Source organism: Aulonocara stuartgranti (assembly GCF_965226115.1).
Source record: "Aulonocara stuartgranti genome assembly, chromosome: 3".
NCBI classification, from domain to species: domain Eukaryota; kingdom Metazoa; phylum Chordata; class Actinopteri; order Cichliformes; family Cichlidae; genus Aulonocara; species Aulonocara stuartgranti.
The window spans coordinates 25,438,141-25,454,374 of NC_138941.1; the positions used below are offsets into that span (position 1 = coordinate 25,438,141).

The window sequence follows — 16,234 nt, forward strand, 5'->3', positions numbered from 1 at the left end:
ACTTAGAATGATAAAGTATTTGCACTTTTAATACATCTCCACAGATACTTTGTCATTTTCAACAACAAAGTAACAGAACAGCAAAACAACTCAACATAATGAGACGGGCAACAAGATTTAGGACAGCTCGACAGCATGCCACGACTAGAACCAAATCCTCTTCTTCTTTGCGATTCCAAAAACTTTTTTTTTTTAATTACAAAAAGCTATAAAAATTTCATGACATAAAATACTGTACATTTCACAGGTCAGCATAGTTCTCCCCTCCCCTAAAATTTATCTTATAAAGATATTTACATTTAGTAATGTAAAGTCAGCAAATCCCCCTTACAAAAAGTATTTTCCCCAATGAGAACAAAAATTCTTCAGTTTCCACATTTTCGATGGAGACTTTAATATCAAAACACACCATTTTGGAACAATCTAGAACAGTTAGTTGCACGTGCAAACCTGAAAAAAAGAAAAAGTGACAATTAAAGAAAAATGACCAGTTGGTTTCAGCATCACCTTCGAAAAACATTCTGGGCCAGAGGCTCTGAAAAATGCTTATTATATCATTTTGCAAAATCAACAGAACACTCATCTAACGTTCAACCAGCATCTTCTGGAAACCCACTACAGCCAATGAACACATTCAAATCCAGTAGGAACATGTTAGCTAAGGGTTACAACAATGTACAGGAGTGGACCCGAAAACAATATCCATGACCTAAAGAAATCTGCTTGAATGAAAATTTTTCAGTGTTTTCTGCATACTTTAAATAAGAGGGACTATTTCCTGCTGCAGATCGATACACATTTGGTACTCTAGCTGGTTACAGGCGGACAATGTACGTTGGACTGTTTGTACTCATCAGTGCAACAGACACACTATTTGTGTGATACACTGACTGATTGTCAGGGTCTTTTCATAAGACTTTGTTGACAATCAAAAAAATCAGCTGTAGCATTTAGCATAATGAAGCTCCTTTGGCCACGAATGTTGTTAACATGTAAGTGAAATTTAACACCCTGCACAAATGATCCTCAAGCTTAGACCGGAACCTTACAATCTTAGACGCTACATTGTAATAAACAAAACAACGCAACGCTCCACGTTTAAAGCGACACTACAAAAACAATGCCCTGCATGACTTTCCCCGCTCCATCCAGGAAGCTAAATTTTAGTCAGCTAAAATTTAGCTTCCTGGACAAAGAAAAGAAGAGAATGTGAATCTAGACATTTTCCAGCACAGGTAACACCCACACTACCTCTTGTCCTTCTAATTCTTTTGTTTTTAAACGTACTCCTGCTTCAGCTGTGAGACAACTAATTTTCAGCTTGGGTCGCCAAAAAAAGTAATACAAAAGAAAATAATGCCACACAGTGCCACTGTTATGCTTCTACTTTTAGCCAATGTAAAAAGTGAAGTGAAAGCATATTGATAGGCTGCACATCAGCCTTGTTGGGCAGCTGTAAATGTGGTCAGCTATAAGACTATTGAACCTTAAACCTTAAGTTGCAACGTTGTGATGATGTATTAGCTCTGTGTACTCACTCGGTAAACAGCAGTCTTGTACTTTTAAAGTCCTATCATCTGTAGTACAGCACGTGGACTGTAAAATATTTAAAGTTTTAAAGCTGAACCCACACTTTCCTCAGGACAAACTAAAAGGAATACAACAGTTATTGGTGGGTTGCTGACGCAGTCAATCAAATCGCTCCACTTACCTTTTCTACAACATAGAAGGTTGAATGAAAATATTCTTTTTAAATATAGAAAATACTTCACGCTGAGACTTTAGGGGCTTTAAAACAAATGTAAGCCATACATAATTTTAACTTAAATTTGTTTAAAAAAAATATTTAAACAGGATCTTTTTAAATTAGCTATCAAACAAAAATACATTCTGAGTTGGACTTTTTACAGGTTAAAAATAAGCCTGGCAGTGCCCTCTGGTGGACAGAGTGTGACTGGCGTTGACTATGATCTCTTCTTTGGCATTTCTTGTCATTTTTTTCAAACCTGCGGTGACACTGCTGATATTAGCCTTAGTGGATTTTTAAGGGTCATGTTTAGGAATAAGAAAAGATTCCAATATTGATATACTGGTCAATATTTGTTTAATATAAATATACACATATAAATTCTTTATGTTAGTTACATTACAAAAGGGACAATAACGGGTGTCGTTTTTTGTTTTGCTTCGCTTTAATTATCCAGCAATGTATTTCTCAAACTAGTTTCTACTCTGCTACATGTACTGGGAGTATTGTATGGAATGGATGTTGGAGCACACTCTCCTGCAAAAACTCTAAATTAAATTTCTGCATCGATATTTGGTAAAATAAATTTGGGGGAAGATATACAGCAATCAGCCACCTGCAGCAGGTCAAGCTCTAGCTAATCTAAGTAAGCAGTGATAGGCTAGCAATGAATCCACCAAAAGGTATGGGTAGGAATGAAGTCGAAGGGACCTGTGGAAACTTATCTTTTTGTATTCATTATTGTACTCGGCATTTGGTGCAAACTGCAAACTCTGATAGGCCGATAATGACTGTAAACTTCAGCGAGCCCGCTCTAACTAATATTAGGCTATCTAATTAAGTTTGCGCTAAAACCAGCCAGGTTATGGGCAAACCCTGGTTTTTGGAGCTTTTTTCTTTGTGTTTTTTCCCCAATCACCTTATTTTGCAGCCACCAATGGGATAAGAGTTTATCATCAAATCCAATTTTGTTATTTACTTTTCTTTTCAGCATGAAGGTTGTTTGTCCTGTCGCCAGTTGCATTCATTACATTATTTCTACCTTCAGTGTACCTGCTGTAACAACACCAAAACAGCTCTGTAATACCTGCAAGTGTTAACACTGCAGTTATTATTTTGTCAAAATATTTAGAATAGAAAGTACTGTAACCCACACAGCTGTATTAATCCCCTGTTCCTTTCCTAATGCAAAAATATAGGCAGTTTTGTTCCTTGCCCTTATATGAAAATATTTTTTTCTCCAGTTGGGCATCTTATTTCTTTTCAATGTACATATTTACAAGGTCACTCCTGAAAAAAAAAATGGTGAAAACCAGTAGTTTTTCCTGCCTCCAGCGCTTATAGCTTATCTGTTTATAATTTCCTGAGCAACGATGGACTGCTAAGAGGTGTCTCGGGATATCCAGCCACTTTCTGTGAGGAAGGTGAGAATGCGCTTCTTAAGAACCTTATCCAGGTAGCTGGGCATTCGGCTCTTGGCGGGAATGCCCTGCCTTTTCTGCAGGTGATCTTTGATGATGATGGTTTTGACAGTCAGGTAGCGTGCCGGGCTGAGGTTGAGAGAGTTGCACAGCACCTTCTCCCTGTCTGACAGCAGCTCGAAGCCTGTCAGATTCTCAATGGCAGCGAACTCACCATCTTTGCCCTCTTCTTTGATCCCACCTCCAACCCCTAGTCCTCCAGCAACGCCTCCTCCTCCTCCAGCTCCACCCCCGAGCCCCATCCCAGAACCAAGCCCTCCTCCTCCCGAGCTGCCCCGCTTTGAGGTGACCACACTTTTGTTCTCCTTGCGTTTCTCCCGTTTGTGGCGTGCTGCTTCGTATTCCGCAGACTCCTCCAGGCGTGTGATGCCGTTTCGGCGGTAGCGCTGGAGCTCGCGCACCTTGGCCCTCAGCACTCGCTCTTTATGCATGTTCTCAAAGAACTCTTCAAACTCCCGATGGGCCATGAACTGGCAAAGCGCTCGCAGCCTCACCCGCTGCTCCTTCTCTTCCTTGGTGATTTTTCTTTTAGGTGTACTTGGGAGAGGACCTGCTCCCGATGCCGTCATGGATCCTGATCCGACTGCACCACCACCAGCCCCTGTCCCACTCATGCCAGCTGCACTTCCTACGACTCCCAACATCCCTGTTTTGTCCTTCTCCTTGTCCTTCTTATCTCGGCCCAAAAATGAAGGCACCAGGTTGTAGTCACGAGCGATGTTCTTACGCCGCTGGCGTTCTCTGAGCTTACGCACATACATGTCCACATGGGCGCGCTTCATTTCAATTTCCACGTCCTCATCATCGTAGTTGACACACAGTCCACTGATGAGCTTCTCCGCGTCCTGGTCATACTCAATCTCATAGTCGTCACGTAGTGGCATGTAGCCCAGCTGCTGTTGCTCCACCAAGCTGATATCCAGCGGAGGGAGCGGAGTGGTCAGGCTGGGCGACAGGGGCCCTCCGCTCGGGCAGGTGTGGTCGGTCACCCGGTTTGGAATACTGTCAGGGATACAGGCCTTCCCCAGGTTTCCATGGATGTACATGGTGACATAATGTTCCATAACTTCCTGAGGAGTCCGGGATGCTCCAACATGATCGGCCATGTCCTCCTGAAAGGTCACAAAAAGGAAGTTGTTACTAAGAGGACACCTACACCATTATATTTTTTCTATGTTATACTAGAAGATGAAAAAGTGATGCTCAAACAATCTGCTTAGCTGTTCAAGAGAAAATGGTTTAGAATGCTCATCATTGATATTTAAATATTCATATTTTCTGCTTTTCAATTTTGGGTTATTTCACCATGAAATATTTGAAAATGTACATTTTCTGATGCATTATAGGGGTGCATAATTTTATCTAAAAACTTCCAAGTAAGTCAAACTTAATATAATTTATTTTACACAGACAAATATTCTAATATGCTACACATAAGCCATATGCACTTTGTAATTGACTGTAAATGGGGCTTTGGAGGTGAAGTGTAACTGGTCCACATATACTTAAGAGGAGTCTGTACATTAACAGATGTCTGTGCATTTTTTCTGATTTTACACTTGAGTAAATTAAACATCACTTGGTGGTGGTTGGTTTGTACAACAAGATAACTGCATATCTGTAACATGTCCAGCAAACCTTTCGTGACACTATTCCACTCTTAAATGTTAGCCTTGGTTTTTGGCCCTTTGACCCCTGGGATAGGCTTCAACCCTCTCCTGACCTTGAGATGGATAAGTTGATAACAAAATAGATTGATACGCTTTTGCATTATGAAAAATGAGATTTAATTACAGTTACATTACTTTGCTTTTTGTGTTTACACAGAACTATTCTTTATTTTCCCTTTCCTTGTCTTCTGACTTTGTTTCAGGGGGCGCTAAAGCAGATCATCCGCCTCCATCTCCCCCTCTCCCTATAGTCACACCAACCCTCTGCATACCCTCCATCACTACATCCACAAGCATCTCTGTGGTCTTTCTTGTGCTGTTTTCTTTTTTTTTGTGCTAATAGAGTAGGCACTAAAAAGCACTGTGACTCAAGGATTCGTGGGATATTATGGAAAAAATGTAACATTTGTGTATATTCCATTAGTCCGATATCAAAATAGTTGGTCTTTGGTACACATTTAATTCAGAGGTTGATACACTTTACATGTTTCTTTAATATGCTGCATTGTAACACAAGTTTCAGGTTAGGTTTCAGTTAATAAGGAGTTAATTACTACTTACTACATAACAATATAGTTTTTCCTTACTTATTTGCTTCCTGTTTTGCCCCTTGTTGTTTTGTGACTCGGAGCAATACAATTATTGAGTGATAATTACGATTATTTTTCCTTTTTATGCGACGTGTTGTTGACATTCCACGTTTCTTAAAGTAAATTGTAACACTATTCTCAAATCTATTTTATTCAGGCTTTTCTTCTGTTTTTAACGTCTCGAAAATTATGTAAAACGATAACAACGAAAATAAGAAGAAAAAAAAATCTTTTTTTATCTTAAAGGTCATTAGCGTTATTCTTATATTACCGCTACAAGCCCACTGCTCTTGTTTTTTCTTTTCTTTTCTAAGCACTAGACACAACGCAACTCCTATGAATTTGTATAGAAAGCTCTAAAGGTCAGAAAAATAACTTAAAAAGTGATGTACCCAGTTTCCAAATCCATACTGCTCGATAGCATCGAGTAGCGACTGCTCTTCCCTGCTGGTCCACCCTCCTTCTGCCTCTGTACCCCAGAGAGAGAACCGACCGCCGTCGACCTGCTGGTAGCCGTGCCATCTCCGGTGATTACCGATTTCGGCGCCCGCTGAGAAGCACTCTGGGCACAGCTCGATATCAGGGCACTCGGTGCAGCGAAGCCGCAGGTTTGTAACATCTGCAAGGCAGTTAACGCAGTACTTCTTCCCCAAGTCGGCCATCTTGCCTGGCGTCTGCTTCTTGTTGTTGGAGGCAAACCTTCGCGCCTGCGTACAGCGAGCCTCGCAGCGCGAGCTACTCACATCCTGCTTATAAATATTAATGAGAATGGGTCAGGGCTCCTGTGATTGGCTCTTCTGCTTAGTTTCCAGGACAACCGAAACAAAACGAACAGTTTCATTGACCACAGAACTGCACGAGCCTTACCTCTGTATACAAAGTAAATATTATTAAAAATGGACAAAGAGGCGGGAGAGGGAGAAAATAAGGTAAGAATTCACAGTGACAGAGACACAGAGGAGAATTTTATTTCTGTTAGTGGGGATAAAAATGAAGCTGTCTCAGCTGAAATGCCCACATCAGACCTTGAAGAAAAGCACTGTGACAGCGGGAAAGTCACAGAAGAGTTCTCTGCTGAAGAGGCCGCCGCTTTTGAACCAGAAGCCAAAAGTGAAGATGAGCTCTGCACTGAGTTTGATGTGATGATTAAAGTCAAAGAACAGCCACTGTGCCACGAAGAAAGTGTGGTTTCTGAGATGAACAGCACTTACCACGATGACGCTCTGAAGCTACATCCTGAGACTCAGGACACGGAGATCTCCAGCCCTCCACACCACGAAGATGAAGAGGCTGAAAAAGAGGGAGCCACATCTGCATGTGCACAAAAACTAAACATAAAGTACAAAGAATATAGACAGCTCCTCCAGGAGGTGTGCAACGAGCGAGATAAGGCCAGGCATAACAGCAGCCAGCTGCAGATGAAACTGGCACAATACTTCAAGAAGGCTGGGGACAGTGTCCAGCTGGAGGGTGAGAAGCCTGTGTCAGAGCACCTGCAGGAGTACGAGAGGTACATCAACACCCTGACTGACCTGAAGCAGCAGCTCCGTGCTGAATCAGAGGCAGCCCAGCGTCAGGCAGAGGACCTGAGGCTACAGTCCCAGGAGCAGCTGGGCAAGGTTGGTGTTGTTTTAAGGGATTGTGTTTTTTACATTAAAGCACAGTTTTACATCCCATATTCACATCTGCAGTAGCACAATAACAATTAAACTTCCAGTCTATTAAAGCTTCAGTCTCTCTCGGTATCTGGTAGGTCATAGATAATGTGATTTATTGTTGTTTGGTTTAACTCCAGAGTTCATAAAAACTGAAAGAAATCAGATGGGTCAGATTTCATTAAAAATTCTGTCTCTGTTTTTTTATGCTTTCAGACAGAATCCTTTTCGACTACTATTCAACAGGTCAAGTGTCGTTTACTAATCAGTAGTTGTTTCACACTTCATTGTTCCCCACTCAATCTTTATCTGCATCCCACTTCTGTTACCAGTGTTGGGCCTGGAGGGGGCAAATACTGGCTATAATTTAGTGGAAATTTACTGAAAGCCCCAATCAGAACCTTTAGATACATCTGCATCTAAAGGACAAAGGTCACTCGTTCAAGGATGCTAATGTTTACATTTTGATTCTAAAGAGGAGTGAAAGAAATCATCTGTGTCCAACTGTTATTAACGACCCTCTTTGAACAGAGGAGGTGGCTTACGACACCAACTGTCTGCCCTCTATAATCCATTTTTGAGATACCTTCCCAAGCGCCACATGATAGTTTGAGGCAATATCTCCCAGTGGTTTCATCCAAAACCTCTGCAGATATCACACACACACGTTTTCACACCTTAGCTCATGTGGTGAGCCACATAATCAAGGGCTTAAATACTTCTGACTCTCCATCTTTGATCTTTGATCTTAGAACTCAAGAAGCTTATCAAATGAGAGCTGAATCATCTTCAACAAACTTAAAGAAGCAGTCGCTTTTTTAGTCGCAAGCACTTGACAATTGGAAAGAAACACACTCCGCCCTAAAGCGGGTTTTATAACTTCTGCCTTCGTGATTCTACTGGTGTTGCTGTGGCATAACTTTTGTCATCGGACAGGACGCACAGGTTTGCCTGCTTGCCCTAAACTGACCATAACCTTGACTCCGAATCTTAACCCTTAAACAAGCCAGAAGGATTGTAAAAAACTGAAACCTTTAACCTTTCATCAATCAGATGGTCTAAAAATTGCTAAGACTTTAATCACTCACTCCTGTTGCTTGTAAGTTGGATTTTCCAGAAAGCTGGATTCCACATTCTGTCTGTTCTGCAAAGACACATTTTCAACAGGCACATTTAGGTCCACTTTTAAAAACAACAACAATGTGATATAAAGTGTTTATGTGACTAAATACATTTTAGCTTTAAAAGAAAAAGAAAAAACTTTAGTTAACTGAAAAAAGCCACAGTTTCTGTCAGGAACTGGAGTTTCATTTTACACTTTAACTGTAAATCCTAAAAAAATTAAAAAACAAAGAACGCTGATGCTGATTGCCATGGAGGCATTATTTTACATGTCTTTGAACCTACTTTAGACTCCATCACTGACTCCATGACTTGTTTAACAGCTTCACACTTCTTTGTTTGGACACCAAACCCACAACACCTTTTAGGAAGAAACTTGTTATGTGAATTATGATTCACAGTCTACACCATAAGGCCTCTTCTTACAGGCCAAACAGAACAATAGCTGCACTTATTACAGTCCCGAGAGATCAAAGTCATTTATTTTCCATGAGATTAGATTTGCTACAACTTTACTGCCATTGTTGAGAGTAGATGTGCAGAGAAAGCTGCTTCTTTCTGAAATCTTCAGTCATTCCTCAGCCTGTATTTAAAAAGGAGCCTAAATTACAACAACAGAGGATTAATTAAATCGATGATCTTTTGTCACCTGAAATTGATGTACTTAAGGTACAAGAAAGAAGAGACAAAAACATTTTCAGTTGCTCACAAATATGAGCACAGTTCTGCCCCCGTTCTTGCTGTTCACAGTAACACCCACTGAAATGTATCTGCAAGAGAGGCGGACAAATGAGGAAAAGAGAGCAGCTTTGATTCTGTCTTCACAGGGGCACAGTTATCTTTTCTTGAGACTGTTTTTAATGTAGCCTATACAGGCTCCGGTTCATTAGTGTTGTCCTTAATTTTAAATATGAATTCAACGTTAAAAGCACAAACAAAATAAAGTAGATTTTAAAATCACAGTTTTGATATGGCAAAATTTTCCAGTTTCCAGTCATTGTGGATCAAAATGATTGAAAGACTTACAACCCTAATTAAGTTGATAACACTTACAATTGTGTTATTTTTGTAATTGTGTGTGTTGGAGAATTCTGTCCACAACAAAAATACGACTTTAATGGAATGAGTACAGTGCTCTGTAAGGGCTAAGATGATATATTTCAGTTCAGCAGTCCGATTAGCTGCATTTGAACCTAAAATCATCTATTTGTTTGTTTGTGTTTGTTGGCTTCAATTTCACTTCAAACATGGGTGAACTAGACACACAGACGTTAGCATAGTACATGCATGAAACAGTAAATCATTTTTTTTGTATTCATTTTCTTATCATTATTTTTGCATGTTTAGAAAAAGGGAAAAGCTTTTATATGATACCTCAGTCTCTGCAGGGAAAATTGGCACAAGTGAGCCACACATGCACACTTGCAGGGAAGCTGGATGGATGTGCAGTGCATACTGAACTGTGCAGACACAGTGGAAGCTGTGGAAGATGCACAAAGACCGTTTGTTAAATATAACTTGAAACTAAGTAAAAATCTGCTGTCATTTTAATAAAAAATACACTGAAAATACAGTGACTGTACATATAGCCCTGTTATTAAAATTATTTAGCAAACTGTTAATGCACTCAAAAACGGTCTCATCTTCATCCTCAGGTGGAAGATGAATGGCGAGCACTGATGGCACTGAAACAGGATACAGCTGTGAAGATGCTAAGCAGACGCCTGGGTAAAGAAGCAGCTCGGGCCAAAGTGGAGGCGTCTCTGCGAGCTGAACAGCTTCGGCAGGATGAGCTGATCAAACTGCGGCTGAAGCACATCAAGTTGAATATGAAGATTTGCAAGCTGGAGGCAGAGCTCCGCCGTGGGGAGGAACATGACAGGGACCCCATACAGATCCAGTTTGAGCAGCTGCAGGCTGAGAAGCTAGAGCAGAAAAAACAAGCCGAAAAGCAGCACGAGGGATCAGTAAAGCTGCAGAAGAAGATCAGCAGTAGCTTGGAGGTATGCTGACAAATCCATGGATACAGATTGCTTCTAATTTCTTTCATTATGAGCAATAGCAGTGATATTTGTTGTCTCTCTTGTATCAGTGCCTGTCACATATAAAGGAGAAGCTGCGCTGGTGCCAGATGGAGGTCAAGGTGAAGAGAGAGCAACTGACTGAGGTGGAGGCCGTGGTGGCTGGGAAGAGGGACCACCTAACCAGGGTCAAGCAAGAAAACAGTCGCCTGCACAGACAAAACCTGAGGTTGAAGGAGCAGCGTGGGCTGCTGGGCAACAGGGTCCTGCTGCAGGACTTTGAGGATACTGTGAATGCCTCTGACCAACTGGAGGAACAACTAGAACATCTGAAGTGCCGGCAAGCCGAGATCCTCTTCAGCTGTGGCGGGTGGAAGAGTCAATAATGACTAAAACTTTATCTCAGGTTTCAAAAAGCTATGAAAAAATGAGAAAATAACAAATGTAGCTGACAAGGAGCTAACAGGAATTTGAACGACCACTAGCCTTTACAGTTTGATTCAGTGTAGTGTCTCACTGTAAACTAAGCCTGCGTGCAGTAAAACTTGGAAAACCATAATCTGGATAAGAAGTCATGGTCGGAATTCCATGCATCCTCTCATACAAGATTATCATCTAGATAAGGTGACTCAGACATGTTGAATGCAATCTTAAAAACATTGATAGAAATAAAGATACATTTTTGTGCAGTTTTTGTATTTTAATATGAAAATTTACTTTTTTTTACCAGAAGGTTTTAGTGTATTTGCCCTGTAGTAAAATGAAAAATAATTAATTTAATTTAATTTTACAAAGAAAACGTAGTAGCGGTTAATACTGTCACCTCACAACTAGAAGGTTGTATATTTATAGTTCATGGCTGGCTTCAGCTTCTGTGTGAGAATAACTGGTGATTTTGAATTGCCTGTAGGTGAAGATGTGAGAGCGACTGGTTGTCTGTCTCCGGGTCTTCTCTGCCACATGTGGAACGGGCTCTGCTGAATCAAAGTTTCATACTTCTTACAGTTTTTACCGAATGCCTAAACACTAACTGTGATTCCTGTAGCACAATTTCTAAAACTAGTCAGACTTATAGCAAAACCACTCACTGAGTGTGCAAAACTAAAAGCACAAAAACTGCTTTGCACTCAGTTTGCAATTTTGTAACACACACTTTGCAAGACTGTAGGCACAATTCACTGCACAACACTCAATTTCCAAATTTCCAACACACTCCTAGCAAAAGTATACACATGTATGGCTATCATTACAGTTTTGTCTGATTGCTTAAGCACATTTTTTGTAACTATTGGCTAATTTTGCAAAACTCTTCACACAAATAAGAAAACCTGTCACCCAATCATCAAAACATTGTAGTTCTCTTGCAAAAGCAAACACAGCTAGATTAACTCTTCACACCTTCGTAAAAATGGTGTTTCCGTATCAAACAGTACACACAAGCCATCATCTACTAAGCACACAATGCGCCAACTGCACACTGATGGTATGAATACAAAACACATCTGGCCTTTGCTTTCTCTGTGCACAAGGTAGGCTATGTCAGTTTGAGCTCATACTTCTGTCATAGATCCATAAGCATGGAGGGATCCAAACTTCAAGTACTGGTGTTTATTCAAACACATCAAAACAAACACAAGTGTTTATTTCCAAGTATAGGATTATTTGCAATCGCCATAATGACTATATGGGTTACTTGGTCTGCAGTGAACATGCTTCCTCTGCCCCCAGCATCTGGTCATCTAGCAATTCTGTAAAGTAACAATTTCAGTATTTTTACATCAGTGGTATTGGTGTGTTTCTCATTGGCATATGGCAGTGCTACAAATCTTTGTGCGAAGTGACTGTACTAACCGATTCTCATTTCAAGATGTCCTTATGGTACTTGCTACAGTGTAGCGGCTCGAGTTAGGCTGGACCCGTTGGCCAGCTACCCTCAGGGTCATTCCACGGTTGATTACATGGTCCACTATTGTAGCTCTGATGTCATCAGCAATTCTATTTCTTACTCTTCCTACCCTTCCTCTCCCCCCTCCTCATCTTCCTCTTCCCCCTCCTCGTCTTCCTCTTGCTCCTCCTTGTCCTTGTCGTCCTCTTCATCCTACTTCTTCACCTCCACGTCCTCTTCCTCGGCCTCCTCTACTTCTCACTCTTTCTGCTCCCTCCATTGTACTCCGCACACACAGCTTACCTGTATTATAGTGCTTAGGCTGATTGCAAAGTGAACTAATTATCTAAAGAAGTTTTCACATGTGAAAGTGTGCCAGACAGTTGGCAAGTTAGTGTTAATGATAGCCATACATGTGTATACTTTTGCTAGGAGTGTGTTGGAAATTTGGTAATTGAGTGTTGTGCAGTGAATTGTGCCTACAGTTTTGCAAAGTGTGTGTTACAAAATTGCAAACTGAGTGCAAAGCAGTTTTTGTGCTTTTAGTTTTGCAAACTCAGTGAGTGGTTTTGCTATAAGTCTGAATAGTTTTAGAGATTGTGCTACAGGAATCACAGTTAGGGTTTAAGCATTCAGAAAAAACTGTAACAGCGTACACTATATTACAGGTACAGAGTAATATAGTACTGTTACTGTTTGTGCCGGGGGACCTCATCCTTGTGAAAGGTACAGAGACACGGTGTTTAGAGAAAATGTGTCTTAGCTGTTCCAATACTCCTGACACATAAGCATCACTGAGTGTTTTCACTTAGGCAGCAGTTGTCCTTCTTTCTTGCATGGGCCGGAGTTTTCTTTAGGTGTCTTTCCAGCTTTGACATATGTCCAGCTGGGATAGCCTCCATTATCATTAATGGAGCTCCAGTGGAGAGCGTGCAGTCCTTCAAGTATCTCGGTGTCAACATCTCCTCAGACCTGACATGGTCTGCCCACATTCAGGTCCAGACCAAAAAGGCTAGGCAGTGCCTGTACAACACGACAACTGAGGAAGTTCAGGGTCTCTCCAGTGATCCTCAGGACTTTCTATACAGGTGCTGTGGAGAGATGTGAGAGATTTTGAAGGACCCGTCCCATCTGTTGCTGGGATGGGACGGGTCCCCCCCCCCCCCCCCCCCCCCCCCCCATTATCCTTAAGTGACTGAGACAGGACTCATTACCATATTCTCATATCATCCTGATCCTTCTGGCCTCGCTATAGCACATGACATTTTAACACCCTTCCCGCACAATGTGCACAAGATGTAAATTTCCATATTTTATTTTATTTCTATTTATATAATGTACATAACTCACCCACTTGCAACACATAATGTCCTCTTTGTATATACTCATTCACTGTATATAAAGTTCTGTCTTTCTCTTTTTTTCGTTGCACAGTCGAGGAGTGTATCAGGTCACATTTCACTGTGTGTTATACCTGTATAGCCATGCATGTGACAAATAAAGAATCTTGAATCTTAAATCACATTTACTCTGGGCCTTCTTGATGTGATGTTCTTCTGCTTCCCTGGCCACTGTGTCTGTAGGGATGGTGTTCACTCTATGTTGCAGCGTCCTGGTGACACCCAGTATATGCTTCAGTGGATGAAGAGAGTCAAACATTAAATCCTGATCTGTATGCGTAGGTTTACGGTACACATCAACTTTTAAATGTCCCAGATTACTGATGAAAATCTCACAATCTGAGAAGACTAACCTGTCATGTGTTGGTCCACTGAATTAATGTGATCATTGAATTGTGATATGTGGAATCGTTTCTCCCACTGAAAATGCTACACCCAGATGAACAGAATCAACCTTTTAGGAGCGTGGATAAAAGTTTGTTAGGTTGCCAGCTGTGCCACGTTTTGATCTAGTTGCCAAACCTGGAAACCTACAATCCATCAGCCCAAGTGTTTCCTGTATAATCTGTTTATACAGAATAAATATTACAGAAAGACAGTATTTTAGAATAGAATAGAATAGAATTCAACTTTATTGTCATTGCACATGCACAGGTACAGGGCAACAAAATGCAGTTTGCATCCATCCAGAAGTGCTTTAGTGATATAGATATATTACAATATATATTAGCAATAATATAGATATGTGAGTATATTACAGAAATGGGTCTATTATGGTATGTTATAATGTACACGGTATGAAGTATGTTGTGAATATTCTATAACTATAAGTATGTACAGGCTGTAGTGAGTACAAGCTATGTACAGGCTATGAACAGGATATGAACAGGATATGAACAGGATATAAATATGAAAAACTATACAGAATATGAAATAAATAACTTTACAGAATCTGAGATATACAGCTATACAGAAATGGGAACTATGCAAGTTGTAGGATTAAAGATTATCGAATGTACAGAATGATTATTTACACAGAGCTATACAGTAGTGCAGTTAAGATAAGTGAGGGTGTAGATAGTTTCTACAGAGGCTATATAAAGTGCTAGTGGTTGTGAGTGGTGGTTCAGTCCATGTTATTATTGTGTGTTTGAGGGTACAGTTGTCCGTTGTGGGTGTGTGTATGTTCAGTCCATGAGTTTAACGTGGGTCAGATGTCAGGAGGCAGAGTTCAGGAGTCTGACAGCTGTGGGGAAGAAGCTGTTCCGGTACCTGGTGGTCTTAGTCCGGAGGCTCCTGTGGCGCCTCCCAGAGGGCAGGAGGGTGAAGAGTCCATGTGATGGGTGACTGGGGTCTTTGATGATTTTCCCAGCCCTTTTCAGACACCGCTTCCTGTAGATGTCTTTTATGGCAGGAAGTGGTGCTCCGGCGATGCGCTGGGCAGTTTTCACGACCCTCTGCAACCCCTTCCGGTCCGAGGCAGAGCAGTTCCCGTACCAGACTGTTATACAGTTGGTCAGGATGCTCTCGATGGTGCAACGATAGAAGTTCACCAGGATGTCTGAGGACAGGTGGTTCTTCCTCAGAGTCCTCAAGAAGAAGAGGCGCTGGTGAGCCTTCTTGACCAGCTTGGAGCAGTTGGTCGTCCAGGTGAGATCCTCGGAGATGTGGACTCCCAGGAACTTGAAGCTGCTCACACGCTCCACAGCCGTCCCCTTAATGTGGATGGGTGGATGTGGGTCAGCATTCCTCCTGTAGTCCACGATGAGCTCCTTGGTCTTCTCAATGTTAAGCAGCAGGTTGTTTCTGTCGCACCACTCAGCCAGACGATCCACCTCCTCCCTGTAGGCGGCCTCATCGTTGTCACTGATGAGGCCAATCACCGTGGTGTCATCTGCAAACTTAATGATGGTGTTGGAACCATCAGCAGGTCTGCAGTCGTGGGTGAAGAGGGGGTAGAGGAAAGGGCTCATCACACAGCCTTGTGGTACACCGGTGTTCATCGTGATTGTAGATGAGCAGCGGTTATCCAGCCGGACATGTTGGGGGCGGTTGGTCAGGAAGTCCAGTAACCATTTGCAGATGAGGGAACTGATGCCCAGGTCTGTCAGTTTCCTGATGAGTTGTGAGGGGTGGATTGTATTGAATGCTGAACTGAAGTCTATAAACAGCATTCTGGCGTAGGTGTTGTTGTTGTCCAGGTGTGAGAGGACAGAGTGCAGTGCGATGGAGACTGCATCCTCTGTGCTCCTGTTCTGGCGGTATGCGAATTGGTGGGGGTCCAGGGTGGGGGGGAGACAGGATTTGAAGTGTGCTAGGACCAGCTGCTCTAAGCACTTAGTGATGATGGGGGTGAGTGCTACTGGGCGGTAATCATTGAGGCAAGATGGGTTGGAGTTTTTGGGTATCGGGACGATGGAGGTGGATTTGAAGCAGGCATTTTCTGTTCATCAGAACATTTTGTCTCATCAAAATATTATTTGTCAGAAAAATGAAATAAATCCAATGAGTGAAATGGTCTAAAAATTATTTTAGACCATTTTAAATTCATCCATTTGCTTCAGCTTATCCTTTTCAGGGTTGCGGGGGGCACTGGAGCCTATCCCAGCTATCTTAGGGCAAGAGGCAGGGTACACCCTGGACAGGTTGCCAGTCTGTCGCAG

The 16,234-nt window shown here is 41.7% G+C and overlaps 2 protein-coding genes across 2 annotated transcripts; one reads left to right on the top strand and one right to left on the bottom strand.

Moving 5' to 3' along the window:
- Window positions 1-11: 11 nt before the first annotated feature.
- tada2b (transcriptional adaptor 2B) lies at window positions 12-6,247 on the bottom strand. Its single transcript, XM_082525951.1, has 2 exons — window positions 5,881-6,247; window positions 12-4,340 (listed from the first exon to the last, which is right to left on the bottom strand). The coding sequence occupies exons 1-2, from the start codon at window positions 6,148-6,150 to the stop codon at window positions 3,129-3,131; spliced, it is 1,482 nt and encodes a 493-aa protein (XP_082382077.1). The 5' UTR covers window positions 6,151-6,247; the 3' UTR covers window positions 12-3,128.
- Window positions 6,248-6,383: 136 nt separating this feature from the next.
- Window positions 6,384-12,318, top strand: cfap184 (cilia and flagella associated protein 184). The gene is made up of 3 exons (XM_082525952.1): window positions 6,384-7,107; window positions 9,921-10,268; window positions 10,358-12,318. The coding sequence occupies exons 1-3, from the start codon at window positions 6,385-6,387 to the stop codon at window positions 10,670-10,672; spliced, it is 1,386 nt and encodes a 461-aa protein (XP_082382078.1). The 5' UTR covers window position 6,384; the 3' UTR covers window positions 10,673-12,318.
- Window positions 12,319-16,234: the final 3,916 nt, after the last annotated feature.